The sequence below is a fragment of the Myripristis murdjan genome, chromosome 21 (genome assembly GCF_902150065.1).
Source record: "Myripristis murdjan chromosome 21, fMyrMur1.1, whole genome shotgun sequence".
Classification (NCBI taxonomy): Eukaryota; Metazoa; Chordata; class Actinopteri; order Holocentriformes; family Holocentridae; genus Myripristis; species Myripristis murdjan.
In genome coordinates, this window is record NC_044000.1 from 24,346,759 (window position 1) to 24,369,484 (window position 22,726).

General features: G+C 42.2%; 1 protein-coding gene across 1 annotated transcript in view; it reads right to left on the minus strand.

The window, feature by feature from the left end:
• cacnb4a (calcium channel, voltage-dependent, beta 4a subunit) overlaps positions 1-22,726 on the minus strand; it is a 35,151-nt gene that overhangs the window by 6,395 nt on the left and 6,030 nt on the right. Inside the window, exons 3-8 of the mRNA XM_030080474.1 lie at positions 5,397-5,516; positions 4,118-4,240; positions 2,994-3,121; positions 2,065-2,144; positions 1,849-1,868; positions 390-470 (exon numbers count right to left, since the gene is read on the minus strand). Coding sequence (XP_029936334.1) covers positions 390-470; positions 1,849-1,868; positions 2,065-2,144; positions 2,994-3,121; positions 4,118-4,240; positions 5,397-5,516 — 552 coding nt within the window. The remainder of the gene's footprint in view (positions 1-389; positions 471-1,848; positions 1,869-2,064; positions 2,145-2,993; positions 3,122-4,117; positions 4,241-5,396; positions 5,517-22,726) is intronic.

Sequence of the window (22,726 nt, forward strand, 5' to 3'; positions counted from 1 at the left end):
GGTGAACTTGAATTGTGATTACCCAGCTGAATGGTTTGGGTTATTTTTTGCCAGAATGTGAATTTTGTGGTGTGTGCATCAATAAGTAAGTGAAATGTAAGTATTGTCTCATTTATTTGAATGTGCTACCTCACTTACCCTAACCCTTTTTTTTTCACAAACAAGAATCCTTCTGTTGAAGTGTACCTCTCTGCCACGCACACTAATAAAAAAAAGCACCTTTAATAATAAATATAAGTGCACCAGGTGGATAGTGTATTGAATTGGTTACAGAAAGCAGTTGGCTGAGTGAGAAATGTCAGGGACTTTGAGACGAGGATTGAAGCTGTTGGCTGTGAAGGAGCGGCTGAGTCAGACAGCTGGAGGAAGAGCAGTGTGTCTTGCAGTACCTCGTAGCCTTTCAGGGACGGTCCCACCAGGACAACTGGCCTCATGGAGGGTACCACGTCATACGGAGGGATGTGCTCAGCCTGAGTTGGTGGGCACACACACACACACACAAGGAAAACACATAGGCATTTACAACAGTCAAGATTTATATCAATTTCTGCAGATATCTTAAAAGAAACTCACTTGGTGTAGCATGTAAAGGCAAGAATCTGACACATTTTCTCATAAATAAGTGTCCATTTTGCCACTCTCTGTCTCTGACTGATATAACATTATAGAGATTCAACCTACATCTGGTTTATGAAAGCTTTTACATTTGCTGTGTTAAACATTTGCTGTGTCTGGTAGCCATGAGAATGAAATAGGATGTGATGCTTTTTACACAATCACTTTGTTAGGAGTAAAAGGAACTGGGCAGATTCCATGAGCAGAAATAGCCACTATGTCTGAACAGACAAATAAGAGAGCGCCAAACTACAGAAACCTTATCAACAGAAACTCCAAAAAAAACAAACAAAAAAAAAAACATCACAGCAGAAGGCACACTGAATGACGAGTGATTTCTTGGAAGTGCAGTGCAAAAAAATAAAACAACAACACAGAAATGAATGTTTAACACCAAAGATGGAGACAAAATAAAAAGGAAGGGAAAAAAAACATCCTTGCAAGTAACCAGTTAAATACTGCCTTTTGACCAAGTGAGACAGCACAAGGACATCAAGATGTGTCATACACTTTTGAGGGAAAAAAAAAAAAAAATCAGACTGTACATGACTGGCTTGGACGCTCCAAGCAACCAGCCGACATAATGCAGGCTGTGATGGTTAGGCATGCTGATTGACCTCAGTTTAAGCCGTGCCAGATCAGTTTAACAGCAGCATTAAGCCTTTAAGTGAATGCTGGCGGGCCTGCACTGAAATCAAAGTGGACAGGTCTAAATGGTTTAACAGTGTGCTCAGTCATGTCTGCAGGAGATACACATGAAATTAATGAGGTTCAATAAGGATCCAATTAAATCCTCTCCCGTGCAGTGTACCTCAGATGACTTTCACAATCACTATGGATAGGACTAAAACTGAGGCAAATGGCAATATTGTTTGCACTGGATGTTAGGAAGAATAGGGTATATATTATTGTTATTACACAAAAATTACAATATTTCATTTGGCCTGACGCTCTCTGTTAGTAGGTAGGGAGTGCATCACAGATGTGAGAAACAAAAGACAGGGATTATTTATTTCTAACAACTAAAAAAATCTGAAAAAATAGGATAACCCGTATACCCGATATAACCCGATAACCCATATTCTAAAAATGCATAAAAATGAGCAAGATGCATACTTTTTATTGAAAGCAAATGTTCCAGAAAAAAAATTTATTTTATCTTACTTTATTTTATTACTTCCATTGAGTGATGCTGTTATCATTATTATTATTGTTTAAAATGGGTATACTCACCACTTTCTGTTTCTGCTTTCCTGTAGAAGGAAGGAGAAACCGTATCAAATCACACCATTTATTATATGGCAATACTGCGTCACAGATGCTGATTAGAAACCAGTTACATAGATATGGATACTGTGAAAATACCAACGCAAATAACTCCCACTGTGAATGTGATGAAGGAGGTAGTTTCCCTCCTGACCTACATATTCCCCCATCTGTGGGACTAACCTGCAGAGTTGGGGTTTGGCTTGAACGTGCCTGAGACCATTTCTCCAAGACTGGAAGAGGAATTCCCGCTGGATTTACTGCTACAATCAAAACGAAGACCAGAGAACAGCGTTTAAGCAAAAACACAGGCGGATATCATCAATCAAACACCAATCTCCTGGGAAAATAGGTCCCTACTGCTGGCTTCATCCCCATGCTGATTGTGATATATTTAGATAACACAGAACATAATAAACAGCAGTGTATAGTATCTCCTTGATGTAAAAGAAGCACTCATTATATGGCAATAAGCACCATCATTAACATAAGAAATAAACCACATGGAAAATCTGGACATGCTGCCTGCTTCATGATCACGTTCATCATACTGAAACTGTCCTCCATATGGCATTGCCTGAAACAACACAGCCAGTTTAATTTCACTCCAATATTATTGAAGCCAAGGCTGCAGACAGAAATGCTCTTTTGAACAGACAGCAAAGAGCAGAGCCGCACGACTCAAGGTGGCAAATCGATAGTTAGAAAAAGACCGCATTGTTTCTGCCGCCATAGTCAATGAAGAAGAATACATGGCATCTCTGATTGCATTAGTGGCTGAGAGACATCACCCCATCTGATGGAAAATTCTGCAGTGGCCGGGATCCAGACACACCTAGGGAGAGATTGGACCACAAGACACAACTTGGCTTTCGCCCAGCTCACCTCCTCGCCAGCCACGGGTTCATCTAGGCCCCATTCACTTCCAATACAGCTCGCTTCAGCTGCCAAAATCTGCTCACCCCTCCCATTAGTCTCCCTTCAACACCTAGAGCCCTCGAACCCTTTGTCCTCATCTGTCAAATTTGATGCATGTGCCCTAACTTACATTTCTGTGGATCATCCCTCCGCCCTCCCTCCCATCACACCTCATCCATCCCTCCTCTCCTCACCCATGGAAGCGTCCTCTCTTCTGCTCCTGCTGGAGTCGGATGTTTTCCAGCTTCAGAGGGCTGGGGATGAAGCCGATGTCACAGCCTTCCTTCACCAGACGGCCGATCCACCAGTCGTTGTTGTATTTCTACAGATCAGATTAAAAAATAATAATAATAATAATGAGAAACTCACTGTTTGAATGAAGATAGATTTGAAAATATTAGATAGCATTTAAATAAAATTTGAAAAACTCAGTGAAGCAGCTTTTTGTGCAACATACAAATGCATGCATGCAAAATTGATGAATTTTGCATGCATGCATTCCTGAATTTCCTGCGGGATCAATAAAGTATCTATCTATCTAATTAAATAGATAGCGGTAGCCAGTAAACTCTTATTTCACCAATTATCCCCGAATTAACATATAAAACAAAGCATAGCTGCACGAGGGAAGATTTTTATGCTGCAACAGAAAAGAGCATCCCATTCCCACTAAGAGAGACTTCATGCATTTCCCCTATTTGTCCAAATTAATTTCAGATGTCAGATATGGTCACTGGTGGGACATTTCCTCAGCAAAGAGGAAGCGATGAGTTGAAACTAAAGAGCAAAATCCAGAGCTGTCTCCCAAACAACAATGGACAGGTGCTTTATGGCTGAGCCTACTGCCAAATCTTTTCTTTTTTTTTCTTTTTTCTTTTTTTTTTTTTTTTACCAGCTCCAGCCCTAAAAGCCACTAAGAAGTAAAAATTCAGGTTAGAGAAAAGTACAGTTCACTGATTTTTTGGGTTACCAATTCCTTCAAACTTCAAAGGATCTCTCACGGTCACTTTGTGCCACAAAAGTACATAGTTGCTTATTAACGCACTGTTAGGTATTATATGATACTTGTAATGTGCATTGTATATGTTTTCATTAAAAAGGGTAGATTATTCACATAGTAAAACTATCACTACACTCTATTAGATGTATATTGGCAAATACTTAAATGCAACACAACATACATATGCCAAAATGTCCATTTCTAAACACAGAGAACAGAGCTGCCCTGGTGATTGGAAACCAAAGCAACAAGTCCACCAAATTCAATCAGTCCATGCAGTGCTGTGGGTTTAGTGGCCCTGAACAGCTTGAATTGTACCTCTTTGATGTGGAGGAAGTCCCTGGCATCAAAAGAGATGGCAGTGCCCGCCACAGGTACGTCTTCATCGAGCGCGCCACAGTAGCTGACATTCGTCTTCACCGCGAAGGCCACTGCTTTAGTCTGGGAGACAGAGCAGAATGGGAAATGTGTTGTTGTACAAGCAATATAACATTTTGCCCAAATGAATGATGTTCTTGCAAAGATAAATGGCTGGCGGGACTCTGACCAGAAGTGTCCAGTAACACATAAAGGCAAAAAATAAATCCTTGAATACCACTTCACTGTTATATAACTGGTGTGAATTCCTTTTTGTAACCACTTTCCAATTTCCTCGTTTGACTAGTTTGGTGATGTTTTCCACAGTTACACACCTCAGCACCAGAAAACATGCCTGAACTTGTTGCTTTCAATCAAAAGTGGCTGTGTGGTTATATAAATAAAGCGAGTTTGATTAGTTTGGGAACATCGAGGTGTGACTATGCTGGTGGCAATGTGCTTTACTCAAAACACAACATGTTTTATGGCTGCACTGCACTCTGGGATGCTCAGGCCATCTCTGCTTCTTCTATGGTGGATTTCTTTCTGTGTGTCGAATGTTTGGGCAAAATAGTGAGTCTTGAAAAAAGTCCTTGTACTTTGATTCTCAGGGTCTGACACAAATCCATTTGTCTTTTTCCCAGCTGAAAATCATATTTTACACCATTGCAACAACACTAACAGTATCTTCTTGAAGAAAACAAAATGACCAAAAAACAAAATGGAACCATCAATAGCTGTGTCTTAGTAGTTTTAACCCATTCAAATTAAGATTTTCCATTAAATTTCCCCCAACATAGCATCAGTGTTAAAAAATTATATTTTTCAACAATATACAATAACATTGCATGGCTATTCTGTTTCGGCTGCTTGAAACGCTTCATGGAAACTATATCACACATACACTGAGTGTGCATCATTTTATACACACTATAATTGCTGCCTATAATTCAGCAGGACATATCTCCACTAAAATTTAAAATAAAGTTATGTGAGTTTGCACGCCGTACAGCGATGATAAACCCACCAATGGAACCAGCAGGGTTGGAGCTTTAGGGTGGATTTTTCCTTGAAGGAAGGTTTCAGTCTTCCTTATATGTGAATCTCAGTGTTAACATGAACAGTCAGTAGAGCTCATTCATACGTTTGTTTCATGTGTGTTTCACGTGGGGTGCAGTGTGTCGCTCTTCTCAGCTGTACATTGTTCCCAGTGAATCTCGGAGCCACTGGACTGACTGACCTTGGCCCTCTCCAGCTGGACAGTGGCCTGCTGCTCCCTCTCCTGCCGGCCACCCTCCTTCTCCTCTTCCAGGGACACATCCGAGTCCGACGGTCGGCTTGTGTAGGAATCAGCTGAACCCTGCAGAGAAAGAGCGCACAGTACCGCTGATATGACTGCAGGGCAACAGCAAGTTTCTCTACGTGACAGAGATTAAACCTGACATCAAGGGGCTTTCTCCTCAGAGAAACGATAAACCATTATAATACGTGAAACTATCAATTACCATGGCAGGCTGGAGTGATTCTAGTAATTTTGTCATTTTGTTCATCCTATTCAAAACTAAATACATTTAAATGCAAAGTAGTGCTAATAGATGCAGGGCATTATAAGAGGCTGTGTTTCTTAAAAGAGTAGACACTGACTAAGCGAGTGGGTGGTTGTAAATGTCCAGGTGTGTGTGTGTGTGTGTGTGTGTGTGTGTGTATCCAAGAGGGGCTGCTGTGTCACATGATCACTGTATTCCTCTCCATACAGGATCAAAGACAGTCTGATTAAAGTTGACCGGCGGGGCTGCACCGCCGTGCTCAGAAAGACAGTATTTTCGCTCTTTTTTTTTTTCTCTTTCTCCAAAACAAGGGAAGCCCTTCAAAAATGATCACATTGGAAACCGACAAGGATAAAGGATGTAAGCAGGAATGGTCCCGGATCTATATGTTGATGACTCATTTCAGTGAATTACATAAAGGCGAACAAGGACATTTCTGTCACCTTAGCCTTAGTGAGGTAGTAATGTCAATTTTGCTGCTCTCTGTTGCTTACTGATGTAACACAACAGCATTTCAATGTAAAGCCACCTCTTGAAAGCTTTGACAATTTCTGCTCTAGGTCTTTCTCTGGTAAATCCAGTGGACCTCTGGGAAGCTCAAAAACATCATAGCAATGACTGCCTTGCACCAAATCCATTACCAAAATAATAATAATAATAATAAAAAAGCAGGGATCTTGCAGATTCATTGAGGTCTGTTTGACGTCTGTTTTGAGCAAGCGAATGTCTTAGGCTTTAGATTGCATTCAGTGATTCAAAAGAACACGGCGACAAAAGAGCGACTAACAATCAGACATATTGTTGGTGTCCTGAAAAATATTGTGCTAAAAAAAGCCAACTTTTCCAGACTTTCAGAGAGACTGATTATCATTCTGACGCACACTGCAATTTAGTCTTTTTACCCTCAGCCCAAAGACGTGAATATTTTCTTCACATGGCAGACGGTGTCACCAACCAAATACAGCAGGGGAAAAAATGAAGAATAGAGATTTTGCAAGGAGCCATACCATACTTAGATCATACAAACATAATGCAAGATAGCAGCCTTTCCCCCAGGCCTGTGCTGCATGGCTCTTCCTCCTTGAAATCATGGCATTTCTCCCACGAGAGGGCTGAGTGAAATGATGACCTGCGTCGTAATGGAAATAAACCTTAGTGCCAATAAGAGAGCAATTAGCTCAGAGTGGGCAGCACAAAGCGAGGGAATCATCTCTCTAGTAAGACGGGTTAGACATTTTCACATGGAGATGGCCCTCGCAGTGTATTCCACTTTGAGGCACCACGAGATAAGCCCCAACCCCTGGCAAACACAACAAACATTATCTTCAGTGAGAGGTCAGATAATAGCGGTAGTGGACATTACACACTGCCACGGTCAGAAAACAATGAAAATCTATATTTATGACGATGACAGCTCAACATTACACAGTTCCGGTGCTATTCCTTATCATATAGTGCCACAGTAATACTTGGAGGGTTATAAATAACAGTAGGCCTAAAGTGGCATTGAGTAATAGCTTCAACTACAGCTGACAGAATGAGTTTTATGTATTACTCGGCCCTCAGATCGGGACTGCACAACTGACAAAACAGCAACAAGCTAATGCACTTAAAATCGGAGTGTTAAAATAGACAGCTTTGTGTCAGGGTTGACAAAAGCCACAGTGAACATGTCGCTGTGTGTGTGCGTGTGTGTGTGTGTGTGTGTTCCCCAGGGACTCAGTGGGTGACTTGCTCCCCCCCAGTTGGCCTCCAGCTGAATCAGTCTCATACCATCACTATCAGAGGAGCTGCCTCCCTCCTCCCTCCTCCACTCCTTCACCCCTCGCTCCTTATTAGCAACGAGTCAGTGGCTGCCGGGTGTGAGCAGCAGTAAAAACATCCACCCTTTACTCAAGGAAGGCATAGACAGAGACAGATCAGGACTGTTTTGCAGGACAGACACCATCCAACACAAACAGCAGCAACAGTGGACACGGCTAGAGAGCCAGTTTCCCCATCACTGCCGCAGCAACGTGCTCCTCAAGCTCCAGCATCACATGCATCACACGCATGCCTGCTGTGAGGGGGTGGACGCTGAAGGGGGGGCTATGGAAGGGGGGGGTAGACACTATTTCAGGCCTCCTGACGAAGGTGGCTGCAAGACATCAGCGGTGATGATCACACCCCATCGCAGCGTGCAACAGGGGCTCAGGCGAGCTCTCAGTCCGAGGCCACCAAGCCAGAGGAGAGCTGCTTTGTGCTGTCCACTGGGAGCAAGGTGAACGTGTAAGAAACTCAGCGTGATGTAACATGCTCCTGAGGATGAGATGACAAGTGCACAAATTACACACTGGGCTTGTCAAGTGGATTCCTGGCTGGTAGCCCTGCACTCTGTACTTCAGTCTATGAGATGATATAGCTCCATGTACATATGCCAGCCTCTTCCGATAATATACACCATTCATACGCTCACATTTTCCACATGCACACACAACTGTGACGCATCTTTAACAGGGCTGCGGCGCAGTCTTGGCTCTGAGGGATTCACCTTTGGCTGACCAGAGCTGTAGCTGCTTGGTTTCCCATGTGGGAGATCTGGCTTCGGTTCCAATCTGTGTGTTTAAGCGCTGTGGAAAAACTGTTAAGCGTGGTGGCTGTACATGTTTGTGAAGACTGGTGACTTTGAAGCTTCTTTGATTCATCAAAATGCCTCATGAAATTAAATAAATGTGCCATTTGGTGGATGCTTTCATCTACAGGGCCTGAAAGTACCACATGGGAACGGAAACCCTAACCCTGTTGGCCCAGTGTGTAGCATTGGAGCACATTAGACATTAGACTGCAGACATTAGAGTATAGAGCGCTTTCATGTGATGTAACATATCCTTTGTTTGTTTGTTTTTATTTAATTTCATCCCATTTTTTGATTACCCTTTTAAGTCTTTGTTGTTTTTCTATTTATTTAGAGTTTTGTTGGTATTCAGGAGCACTGTATGTTCAATCACAAGAATGATAGGCCATGTAGACACAGAAAGTTGTCCCTATGCTGAAATACAATCAATCTTATAAATATAGTGTTACTGTTTTATTGTTGTTGTTTTTTTTAAAGTGTGCTCTATTCTGTTTAAACATATTGCATTCCATTTGATTTTATGGTTTGACACTGAATAGACAGTTTTGTGCTGGCTTTGACTAAGAGGATTTTGCCACTGACACTTCAGCGATCTGGTCTTTAAAAAATTTGGTGGAAACAAATCTATCATTACAGGATATTCACTTTTATTTAAAACTTTGTTGAAGTGACCTGCAGCCATACCACAGCACTGTTTTCCAGGTTGCTCCTCTGCCTGGTTATTACATGTTCAGGCATTATTCATGCACTGCCAGCTCTCCACTCGACCTCCATGGTGCTGCCAGATGTGGTTCATATAGGAGATATATGATGCAAAGCCCCTATACTCTCACTGGTTGGTTGTTTACTTTATAATATGGCTGAGTTAATACAAGGCTACATTAACATAAACACTGGATGTTTGCCCCCTGGAAAAGGGAACATGGAGAGCATTTTCATGTTCCCAGGGCTTTATGCTCCTTCAGTTTTTTTCATACACAATTTTGGTTTGAGGGGACATGGGGCTGTTTTCAGTTTTTTTTTAAAAAAAAAAGGACATTGAGGGAACCTAGGAACATAGGGAGGATGATAGCTAATGCTCATCATTGCTCTTCAGTACAGGTATAGGGAGGATAAAGCAAAGTGTGTGTACAGAGCACACAGTCGCCTGCAGCCTCCTGTACATACTGGCCCCTCCAATGGTCTGACCAGGCCCTGTCACATGACCAGTGTTACATAAGGGGCGAGGCTGAATGATGAGAGCCACCATGGCTACAGCTACTACTGTTACCACTACTGACATCAATATCCTTTATGATTCATTGGCCTCGCGTTGCCTATTACCCTCCTGTCTACAGTCATCTATAACCCTCTCTTTATCTGTCGGCCTGTCTGTCTTTATCTGCCGTTTGATTTAAACATGTCTGTCTCCCTGTCTTCCTGCTTTTCCTTCAATTCCTTATGTACATGCAAGATTCTGATATGTTTAGGAGATGATAAACAACATTTTAAAGCAAAGCAGAAGGCATGTTTTTTTAGTATATATTCTTTCTGCTTGTTTAAAATATCCCATTAGGCACTGATTTTGCTCTACTTGCTCACTCAAAATAAAGTTTAAGACAATATTAGCCATATCTGCCGCCTTGGATTGCTGCCCCATATAACAAGCAGTGAGAGAAGATTATCTAACTTTTAAAGAGCACGTTTATATGTAATCGCGTCACATAAGCAAATGCAGAGGAAACTATAACATAATAATTCTGTCTTGACACTAAGCAACGTGATGCAAGGCCCTCCCTGTGGTATTTACTGAGTACTACTGAGAGCCGGGAGGTATCGTGTTGCTTTGTGTGTAACAACAATTCATTTTCTATGTAAATTCACAGGCTCTGACAGCGGCCTCCCACAGCAGATAAAACAATATATTCCCACTGCTTTCTTTCAGCTTTTCTCTCACTATAAGCCCCGTTTTGACATTATAAAATCAATAGGGCACTTTACAGCTGACTGCTCTCAAACAACAGCTGTTGCCGCCTGAATATAGTGTGATGAATCACAAGTTCTGATATTGTAACCCGAGTTCTCTTGGCACAGACGGAGCCCTCTAGAGGACTCAACGGGAACAACCTCTCTCTGTGTAAATGACCCTGCTCCCTGAACATTTGCATGTATGAGCTTGACCGTTCACATGTGTGCCTTAACATAAACGCGAGCTTTCTGAAGAACGAGAGGACTCCACCTGTGCTAATAGAACCAGGGTTACACTAAAGTAACCTCGGTTCCCCCTCCGCAGACTCTGTGGGCTAAGGTGGCAGAGCCTGATGCCTGGATGGTGGGGTCGCTGATACGATAAAAGAGAGGTTAGTCTTCTGGAAAGCGTTCCCAGATAAAGCATTTCATCACGTGGCCTGAAAAAAGTGACATTTGGAATAATGTGCCAGGTCTATTATGGGCTGGAGCAACAATGTTATACTTAATACACTGTACATCAACATGTAGATTGTGCTCTAGGTGGTGATTTCAAACTTTAGCCACTCCCATTGATGCTTCAAGTCACTATGTTATCAGGAACATGCAGCGATCATGTTTATACACCATCACAGTGTTGACAAAACAATATGAGCCATGCAACTGAGGTAAAAAAAAAAAAAAAAAAAAAAAATGAAAATCAGCCTTATCAGCCAAGTCCTTATTGGTGAGTTATTCAGTGATTCACTGCAAAACATATACATCTTAACAAGTTATTTGATCCAGCATTGACCACTGCCAGTCCTCCTGACAGTCCTGACAGTATATGATGTATAGAACTGACAGCACTGATAAAAATATGTATGTATGTATATATAGTAAAGATAGTACTGATTATTTTTCATGCTTATAAATGAAAACAATGTTGAGATTAAGCACTTTCACTTTTTCTTGGTGTGTTTTCACCTGTCTCAAGAATTATCTTGAAAGAAGGTAAAATATCTTGAAAACAGCAGATCAGTCCTAGTAGTGTCACGAATTCAAGCCAGTTGTTGAAATGGATTCATTTGAATTGGAAACAAATAAAAGTAGCATTTTTTCAGTTTTAGGAATATTATTTTACAACAATACCACAATAAAATGGTTAATAAAATGGTGTGTTTTAAGAGGTGCACCTGCCATATGTGCTCATCAGTCTAAATGTGAAATAACTAGAATCAACTCTGCACATTCTTCTTTATTATGAATTCCTGCGCTCAGTAACTCATCCATGGAATGATTCACAGTGCTTGTGGTTCAAATTGAGATGTGAGGTGGTTTAAGTTTCAGTCCATGGTGTTTCATCAGATAGAGAGGAGAAGCTACTTCAACTCGTTCAATCACACCATCTCATATACCGCTTGTCAGGCCGGGTGGATCCACCCTCCATTTCGCCGGGCAGCCAGCTGGTCTACGTTCTCAGTCCTGCAGACTCAGCCATACGGGGTGAAAAACTGGGCCTCAGCACAAATGTTTACCTAACAGATGATGGCACAGTCTGTTGCCCCCATGGACGCTGCCAGATACTCTACTCAACACACACCATTAACACCATCCATCCATACAGGGCAGGGAGATAAATTAAAACCAGGAACGGCATGCGAGAGGTGGGACTTTACTAGCTCTCACAAGAGAATCCATCTGCAAATTTTATAGCGGTTGGCAGAGGTCGGATTTTGTAAAATAGAAAATATTTTTGAAACCTGCGAATCCTTCACGGGAGATGTGATGTAACAAACCGCAGGCGTTTTGCATGTTCCTGAAAAAGGTTCAAACAAATTCAGTCTTACACGAGAAAAAGACGCATAATCATGATTAATGGTGACTTTGATGATGGCGATGGTCGTGGTGATGATGATGATGTATAAATGTGTAAATGTATGATTGTTTATTGTTTATTGTTGATCCCCATTAGTCACTGCCTCAGTAGTGACTATTCTTCCTGGGGTCAAATAAAAAATACAATACAATTAAAAGATTTACATGCAAAACCTGATAAAAAACAAAACAAATTAAAGAACATGTAACATATACAGTCACACATATAACAAAGGAAAAGAAGTAAATGAAAATAGAACATATATCCATATAGTAATGATAATTTTGATATGTACATTTGTGAATGCACCAATATGCGTCTGTTGGTCTTTTTCTGATACCCCCCCTCTGTAACACCACATATGGTAATTAAATGGGTATTTTGAGTACACATGCACATAAACACACACACAGGCACACACACACAACATTTACTGTGCTTATACCTGTATTATAGCCAACATTACAAACTCACACGCACACACTCACGTGCACACACTCTCACACACACATGGACAAATGGGGTAAAGCTCATGGGAATAAGAAACGTGCTTACAAAGGGCTGCTTGACATGAGGACTAAGGCATGATGTATTGCCTCAAATTCTACCCTATTCACCAGTTTCTTCTCCTGGAATAGCGCCTCCCTTTGCACAACCATCTCATCCAATTACCATCCCGAGCCACTTTCACACAAGAACGGATGGTTTGCATTGTTGCATTCCCTCTTGCGATCGGCTCTCTAGATACCACAAGGAACGCCTAGACGGGGGGGGGGGCAGCTGATTGGCAGGTTTGTATTTGTGGAGTTTTCTTTTCAATCCACGTGGACATGACGAGCAAAGACAAAGAAAATATGCGCACCGTGTTATCTCCATTAGTGGCCAAATGGCTGATAGATAGATAGATAGATAGATATACTTTATTGATCCCAACCAGGGAAATTCTGGTGTTCCAGCAGCAACAGTAGAAACATATAATAAAGTTAAATAAAATAGAATAAAGGCTAAATATTTACAATAAAGACCATAAAGACTAAAAACTAAACATATACAATAAGGGCTAACCTAAGAAAAAGAGATATGAGATGTGAAATATACAGATGGTAATGAATATGAAATGAAATATACAGATGGAATTGAAATTGCTGCTCTTATTCTGCAACACCACTTTGAATTCCAGTGTCCTATAAACACCTGAACAAGTGACTGAATGTGGAGCGCTGAAATATCATGGAAACCCCACAACATGGCCCCCGAATGGAAAAAAAAAAATATACGAGAAATGCATATCAATAATTTCATTAAAATGAATGGCAAAACGTGCAACCGAAGATGCGAACAGCAGTAAGTCTTTGAAATCAACCTGCCAAGCTGTAAGGTGAGGATTAATGCTTTTGTCCGGGGTTTCAAGGCGCCTGTGCTAACGATCCATTCAGAGCCATGGGACTCTTTCCTTTGATACAAATAACTGTTATTTACTGCCTCATTACAAATGAAATCTATAACTGGGGGACCGGAGAGAAAGCCAAATGAGGGCACCACAGCTTGGGCCGTCAGAGAACAGCACTCACTTTATGTTTCATTATTCAAAATAATGAATAAGCTCTCCTGATATGGAAGTTTAAATGCAATTTTTCTGTGAGTTTCGGTATTGTAGCGCCGCGTTTTCTTGCGCTGAGAGGGGGCCGAGACGGATCCTGTGGAGTATTTCGACGGAGGCAAAAAGTGAACTAAATGACAAATTTGGTCATTTGATCGCTGCCACTTCATTTCCTACTTGAAATTCCTGAAGATGTTGAGATGCAAGCAAACAAAGCTGGCGTCGCTCAGCACCTCTTCTCTTACAGGAAGCAAAAGAGAGGAATTCAGAGCACGAGCCACTTTAAATCATTCCCAAAATTACACAGGCAACAGCCCTGCCACTTGGCCTCTCTCTCTCTCTTTCTCTCCTTCTGTCTCTCTTTCTCATGCATGCACACACAATTATGCACACACACATACACACAGGGTTGTTAGTGAGGCTATTATCTAGGAGTGTCAAGTGGCCAGACTTCAGTCCATCGTGCCACACTCAAGCCTTATCTCTCCAGACGCCAGCCCTCGCTCTGGTCCCCCATCTTCATCCTACTCCTTTCTCTCCTGACCTTCGCCCCTATTTGATCCTAAAAGCATTCACACCCCGCTCCGTCCAGCAGTCACACCACCCAGCCAGCAGCAGCCCGCACAAGGTGAGAGAAGCATGCTCGTCAGATGGACTGGAAAAACAGCAGTTATGGCTCTCTCCTGTGCTTCGGCAACTAATTCCACGGGGCTCTTGAGCAAGGCACATCAAGGGATAGTTTTGTATTTCTAACATAAGGTTGTATGAGCTACTGACCAGCAGAGATATGCTACCTGAGTATAACCACAGGCAGTGAGTTTGCTCTTTGCAGATTTTTCCCTGTTTTACTTATTTTTGGGGGAGGATGTTTTTTCTTGCCCGCGATGAGGAGTACTGTTTTGTCTGTTGTAAACTTGTAAACAGTGACATCGGGTTTAAATAAACTTGAATTTGAACTTGCGATCTGCTAACCAACTGCCGTCAAAAAGTAAACTCCAACATACTGACATAAAAGCATCATATTTTGTGCATTTTTGCTGATTTATTGTGCTCTCAGGCCACGCCTTATGCTGGAACTAGGGCTAACAAAACGGTCAAAATCAAATATCACAATATCTTTGACCACGACATGAATATTTGATGATATTATAGGGATATCTGTCTTCGCTTTCTGTCTTTGCAGTCATGAATAATGTGGATGTGACAATGCAGGGAGAGGGAAATAAAAGAGCAATAAGTTCAGAAAATTGCATCTCTTTACTGTAACCAACCTTTAATAAAACCAGGAAAGCAACACATATACCATATTTCAATATGATACCCAAAATCCCAAATGACATCTAGTCTCATTTCATGATATGGACACCATGATATCACCAAATACTGATGTATTGTCCAGACTTAGTTGGAACTTTTTGTTGTTGAAGCCTGTTCTCATATCAGTATTAAAAAACAAAATAGTTCCAACATAAGTGGGATTCTTATGTATTATACTGTAGATACTGACACCATTTTTATTTATTTTCTTTGGTGTGTTTGTTGAGGTTGTATTTTTTGTCCATTTTAAGTTGGGGCTGGCTGCGAGATCTCAGCCAGAGGACTCACTGAAAGAGGTTTTGTTCATATGACACCATCACTACTAGTCAGTTACAACATACAACAACAAATCAAATCAAAAATCAAAAATTCTGAACTATCCCTTTAACCTCCAGTTGCCTACAGTGGAAGAGTGTGTTTGCTCTGGTCAGCGTGCAGGTATGAACGTGTGCCGGTATGAATGTGAGGTAAGATGTTTCCATTGGCTTTCCCTGGGTAACTAAAGGCTAACGTGTAAAAAAAAAAAAAAAAAAAAAAATCCACAATCTGTTTTACACTTGGGGTGCCCCCTCTCCAGCAGGAAGGAGGTGAAAATACACAAGTTGCACCTAGATTCATGGACGCGGTGCCAACAATCCCCCCTGTGCCGCCTGTGGCACCTTCACGGGACATCAACTGGAAATGAGTCACACAAGAGTCTAAGATGGCACGCAGGTCATCCGGCTGCAGATTTCAAAGAAACACACTCCGGATGCCTCACTCTCCCTTGCCCTTAGAAGTCCCTGGATAAAGTCTCACTTCCTAAAAAGCCAGACACTGGAAGGTTAATGACAAGCGCTGATAACAAACCACACAGCCAGCAGAAGCCCTGCAGATGCCCTCTTGTGCGTTTGTATTCACCGGCAGCTCAAAAACATTTCAACCACATTCAGAGAGTGGGGGTCAACTCTGATTCATGAAATCTAAAATTTGAACGCAAGCTTCATTACCAAATGAAATCTGCAGTCCATTTGCGATGAAAGAGAAAGAACGCTATTTCGTAACAGGTTGGACCAGACCGCCACCTCATGCCAAAAAAAAAATTCAATAGCACAAATTTCACTTCCTGAGTAGACCGGCTGGAAAGTGAATAGTGTGAATAGCACCCGGCTTCATCAATTATTTAAACTCATACTCATGGAATAATACCACATGATAACCACAATGGCTGGAAAGACAGGAAACCAGATGCTGATTTTAGACGGGCTGCAGTTTCCTTGAATTGCAGTACTGGATGTGCATTTCGGTCTCTTGCTGACAATCACGGAGATAAACCAGCCGACAAAATGCCAAATCTTTTGATTCAACAGGATTAGAGAGAGAGCAGGGAACTGGCAGATCTCAGAGACAAGAGGAATTAAAGACTCTTGCTTTTTTTTTTTTAATGTCACAACAGAACCGACTGTACGTTCTCTGATGCTGTGATTTTTTTGTCATAAGGCCTCCTCCGACTTGTTTTTAATGACTTTTTCATTTCATCGTTGCGTTACCTTTTACATTTCACTTCCCTTTGGACTGCCGTTCGCCGTGTTATCCTCGTTTTCACTTGCAAAGCACTCGGTCACACTGCTTTTGAAAACTGCTATTCAAATAAAGCTCATTACCACTATGTGTGAATCATTCCCCCGGATCTCTCATCTTTAGAAATCAGCCAGGAAGTCAAATGGAGTTGGACAGGGAGCACTTGACAGATCCTGTATCAGTAGGAATCCTCTCCATCGCTCTCTCTCCCCTCCCTCCTCCTCCCAGCAGCTCCTACATTTTATTGCCTTTGTAAGCATTTTTCTGCCGCTCCAACACAGATTTCTCCCGCTGATGCCCATTGCATGTCAATATAAATCCAGATCAGTGGCTATCGCATGCACATCTGCATGCGTGTGTGTGTGAGGGATGTGTGTACAAGCCCTTGTGCGTGTGCGTGTGTCAGTAGGTAAGAATCCACACAGAATAATGGGGGGAATTAGACAGATTTCTCTCCACTTCACACACTCTCGTCTTGCGTGTAAGTGACACTTGGATGCAATGGCGCAACAGAGTGTACTACGGCTATTCAAAGTGTATGTGCATCAGCTGCTGTTGATCTCAGCGACGTAAACGAGGACTTATGAAGGGAGAATGAAGAGTAGAAGTGAGGAAAATCAAGCCGCGAAGATGAATGATCGTCCGTTTTTTGCATGGAAGAGCTGAGGAGGCATCATGCGTCCGGCTAAGAATCGCTCCAGCTGCTGAACACATACAGCAGACACATTAATGCATGAGTACACACACACACACACACACACACAGTTTTAATACATGCATGCTGGCTAATCAGTCGTATACGGCGAGATGGCAGAGCAACCCTGTCCAGCTCAGCGGATGCTCAGTGAGATGGAAGGAGAGACGCTTCCTCTGGCTTGTTTTCCCCTCAGTGGCATCAATGAGAAAACTGGATGATAGAGGAGCAGTTAACGATGCACTGAGACGCACAAGAGATTTGACGCTCCCTGTGTGTCTCTGTCTCTCAAAGAAGACACACACACACACACACACATACACACACCCTTCCCCCAGCCGCTTTGAACTCTCCACAAAAAAGAGCAACAATGTGCACGCTCAGCCCACTCAAGCCTCAGCGCATATTTGCGTAAGGGTCTGTGAGTGTGAGAGCGCGTACACACACTCAAGCCTGATGTATATGCAGGCACCTCACACTCATCAACACAATAGCAAAGCATGGCTTACAAGTGTTTCACACCCCGCCGCTCTCACAGCGAAAAGCCCCTCCACTCACCGCCTCCGAGTCTTCAAATCCATGCAGGTACAAATTATCGTACATGGAGGAGTGAAATTCCAGAAAGCACCTCTTGAGCACAAAATGGACAAAAATAGAAATGATCAGCGATCAGCCCGCGCCGAAGAGGATGGACAGTGAGGAGGAGAGGGGGAGTGACAGCCCAGTCCCCTTCTCCACATGAAGGTGGAGACCACACCGGAGCAGCAGATGGAGAAAAAGAAAAAAGGTGGAGCCCTCTTATTTTTCCTGACAGTGACTTGGAGATGATTGCCCCCGAGCCTAGCGAGCGTTGGTTCCCATTATAAGGCAGCCTGGTTGTCCCCAGAGGCAGAGCAGACCTGGCATTTTATCTGCCTTCCAAGCACAGAGCACAGGAGCCAATCCCTTCCTCCAGCAGCGGTTGATGACAGCGTTGGGATGCAGCCTGCTGATTGGCTGGTGGCTGCTCCAGTCAGCTTGGCCGGCTGTGAATAAGGAAGAGGAGAGGAAGCAGAGGCAGCAGCAGAGAAGAGGGTCTGCAGATGGAGAGCCGTGTAAACCAGCCCTCTCTTCTCTGTGGCCCCCGGATTTATCTTTGTTTTCCTGTGGAGCTGGATGTCTACAGCTCTGTGTGTGTGTGCATGTGTGTGTGTGTGTGTTCGTGACTCATAATTCACACACGCACACCATCCCGGCAAAGGTGAGCAACTGAGTGATGATACATAAAACGAGAGCTTGACCTGACATTATTGAACCACGCCGCTCCCCCGCTCTGTAACAACAAGCAGGGTTTGTGTCATTACAGCTTCATGAACACACCGGGGCCATAAAACAACCATCAGTCTGCAGGTTGTCCGCCACGGGGGAGCTGATCGTGTATACCAAGTGACCACCGAGTCAAGAGGAGAAGCACCGCGATTTGATGGAGATTAAGGATTTCATGAGCGGTGTCACTGTGAAGTCACAAGCACAGAGAAATGGAGAAATCATGGCACTATTTCCTGCCGTCCTATTCCAATCAGTATGTAACATCTGTGAAATGAAAAACACTGTTGCAGCAAAGAAATGTGGCAGTGAACCAAGGTTTTTTTTTTTCCCCTACCCTTGAAATTACAGCAATCAAATTTAATTTCATAGCGCAGAGATGGATTTGCCTTGAATTCAACATCTTAAGATAAACTACAGTTTAGATGTTACTGGAACACAGGGGAAGAAAATGAAAAAGAAATGAGTAAAGAATAAATGTAGCTCACATACAAAAAGCAGCTGAATTACTTGAGTAAGAAATAAAATGCACAGCAGGAAATGGCTACTCAAAAACAACATGGAAAAATGTAAAGCAAATATAGTAAGATTAATAAAAAAAAAAAATATGATATGCATGTCATCACTAATAATATCCAAGTGAAACTACATCAGAACAATGTTTTGCCGTCTTCAGGTCTCTTTTTATGGCAGAGCAGTGCAATGCCGCCCTCTACTGTCGAGCAGTGGAACAGCAGGCAAACCTGGCATCTTCATTAGCCCTGACACCCTTTTCTTTTTTCTTCCTCTTAACAAGCACCTCTCAGGAAACCTTACGGCTTCATTAACATCAGTCAGATGTTCTGCTGGAGGAACAGAGATTACATATCAAAGAGATGGATACGTCTTCTTCAAACATGAAGAGCGAGATCTGACCGCTCTCCTGAGGGGCCGAAGCTTCTCCTCATGTCCAGATCGCAGCAACTCCCAACCCCCTCAGGGTATGAAAATAAGCTCTCTGCATGTGTGTGTGTGTGTGTGTGTGTGTGAGTGAGTGTGTGTGTGTGTGTGTGTGTGTGTGTGTGTGTGTGTGTGTGTGTGTGTGGTTAAGGGTTTGAGTTTGGGATGCAGTTTCTGTGCCCTGCATGTTTGGTGGGGAGGTGGAGCTCAAGTTGTTGTTCTGATCTCCTTTTTTTAATTTAATCAGTATTTAGCAAGTTAAAGTTGAAAAAAATGCTTTTAAAAAGCCAACCTGACCTGACCCAACAGGTCAAGCTAAAGCTCCTTATTGAATTTATTTATTTATTGAATGTTCCAAAATGATTTTAAAGTGACAAAGAGACGCCAGCTCTTATAGATTCAAATCTTAGAGAACATGAAAAGCCATCATTCAGCTCCGACCACAGGGAGAGACAGCAAAACAGACTTTCAAAGAGCAATTTGACAAACAATGGGACAAAAAGAAAGAAAGAAAGAAAGAAAGAAAGAAAGAAAGAAAGAAAGAAAGAAAGAAAGAACAAAGAAAGAAAGAAAGAAAGAAAGAAAGAGAGAGAGACAGCAGTGATAAAATGGTACATGATGTGTTTCCAGGCAGCAGAGAGCAGCAGAGGTCTGACAGTCTTCCTTCCCATTTGGTTTGAGCAGGTGAGGAACTCAACATTATTTACAGCTGCTCTACCTCTGACGGTCAGTAAAACACGCCATCTAGTGGACGCTTTTATCCAAAGTGCCTTACACCACAATATGTGTGTATAAATCTTCACTATGAGTGGCCCCAGTGGGGGAATCAAACCTCTAACTCTGGCAGTGTTACTGCCATGCTGGACTCACCGAGCAACAAAAACCTCTCGACTGCACTCTCACACAAAACTGACTCCAGACGCCTCCCTGACCTGAGAGCAGCACATTTATGTACTTCAGTCAAATTTAAAGTCATAATATAAAACAGTTTTTGCTTCTCTGTATTGCTGAATGATTTCATTAGGCAGTGTTTCAGCCTATATCCACTTCAAGCTTTTACAGTTGCCATTTCAAACACGACTTCACAAAGTCCTTAGTGGTAAAATCCCCTTGTGCACAGGAAGTGATGGGTTTCATGTTCCCGGCAGCAGCAGCAGCGGCGGCTTGTTTCGTATAAAGAGAAAAAAAATTAGTGTGTTAACATGAACAGCAATCACCACCATGGCTGAACAGACAAAGACAAGAGTGCCACCTGCAGAGACCGAAAACTTCATCAACAGAAAATCCAAGAAAAAAGGAAAAAAGGAAAAGTAAAAAACACTAGTATATAAAAAATAAGATTAAAAAAAACCTTGTATATTACCACTTTAATGATGACTAATCATTTGGACTGAACATCCGCTTCTCATTTGCACGCTGAGGTTGGTCATGGGACGAGGAGAAACTTTTCACACCAATGAGCCAAAGGTGAGAATGAGTTCTCGCTACAACACCTCCAAACAGATTTAGCTTTGGATTTACAGCATCCAACTCTGTGCGCTCATCAGCAGACATAGGAACGGAAAACCCTCTGCTACTGGCTCAGTCAAACAACATGTGAGCAACAACATGTGAGCACTTCCCAAAACATTGGCACAGGGGTTGAGAAACATGTCGACTGAACAAATGCAGCACTGATTGGCTACGTGGTGTTGTGATGGTCAGATAACATGCTTAACATCAGCTGGAGTTTAAACAGTCATATCTGTTATCCCGTTCAGGCACAGACACGGAAACGTGTGCATCTCCTGATATGAAACGATTTGGCTGGATGGAGCAAATGATCAACTTTTGGTAAAAATCCAACATGTGGATCTGGCATATGTTGACGCAGGTGGAACGCACCGGCAGATGGATGTTCTCCACTGAGTGCCAGGTTATTGTAGCTTCTTGTTGCATGTGTCATCTTTCAATTTCCCCCATTCGTGAGGTGTCATGTTTCCTGCAGCATTATGACGTTGAAGAAGAAAAGCCTATTAGTCCAGTAATTTTAGGCCAAAATTGGGGTCAACCTAGGACAAATTGCAAGAGAAGCAAACTCAACTGATTTTGTATCCTCAGTTTGTCCTGAGTGAGGGGGAAAAAAGTCCCAAGAAATCCCATTGGTGGAAAGTTTTGAAAATCACCTATATATGACCATATAATACCAAAAAAACACCCTTTTTAACACACAGGGGAAAGGGGTTCAAATTTTTACTTTGAGATATTACTATAAAAATTCACAAGTTGATTACACACACAAAGACAAAAAAAAGTCAATTACAAGTTCTTTGAATTATTCTGTTTACACATGCATATCACACATTATCTGATTTGATATGCGCTAATAAGGGATATAAGGAATAAATGCCAGAACAGATATTTAAACAATGAATTAAAAGATTACTATATATATAGTAACCTTGAATTAAAAGGTTACTATATAACAGTGAATTAAAAGAAAAAATTTTGAACCCCCTTTGTAGATTTTTTCATAAAATGACTGGACTATATTGTGCACGAGGTCTTCAGAGGCTGGGGTTTACCCGTGAGGGAGTGGCGGGGTGCCGCGTGGTGACGACACGAGGTACAGCATGAGCGCCTGCTGAGAGAGCAGTGGCCAGGCCCCATCAAGCGACTCGCGAATTAAAGGCCGCTGAGTTGAGCCACGCGGCCTACATAAGAGGGATTAGCAGCATAAAGGAGCCCCTTCCTTATCACTTCATGAGCTGGAAAGTGAAAAAAAAAAAGAGGTTAAATGGATGCCTTTGTTTAACGCATTATGATTCAGAAGTGCAATTAAATTTCTGGAAGGAAGCCGTGGCATCTTAAGCCTTGCCATCCCAAAATGAGATTGTATTAAAGCCTCTAAGGCCTTAAAGTTATGCTTACAGATCAGATTTGATTTTCAGGCAGGAGGGAATTTCACCCCGGTGACCCAGGAAGTGAATACAGGATAAGATTTCAGTTCGGTATTCTTAAAGGAGGCAGTGATGAGGTCATTTTCAGGCCAGCTTTTTTTTTTTCCTAGCAGACAGATACATGTAAACGCATCCTAATGTTTAAAATCAATTTTCCGGACAAGACTCCATAATGAGAATTTCATTTCTCATTGATTTCTAACTCATCTTTGGTCAGTTTAATTAAGCTGTCAGTGCCATTTAAAGGTCG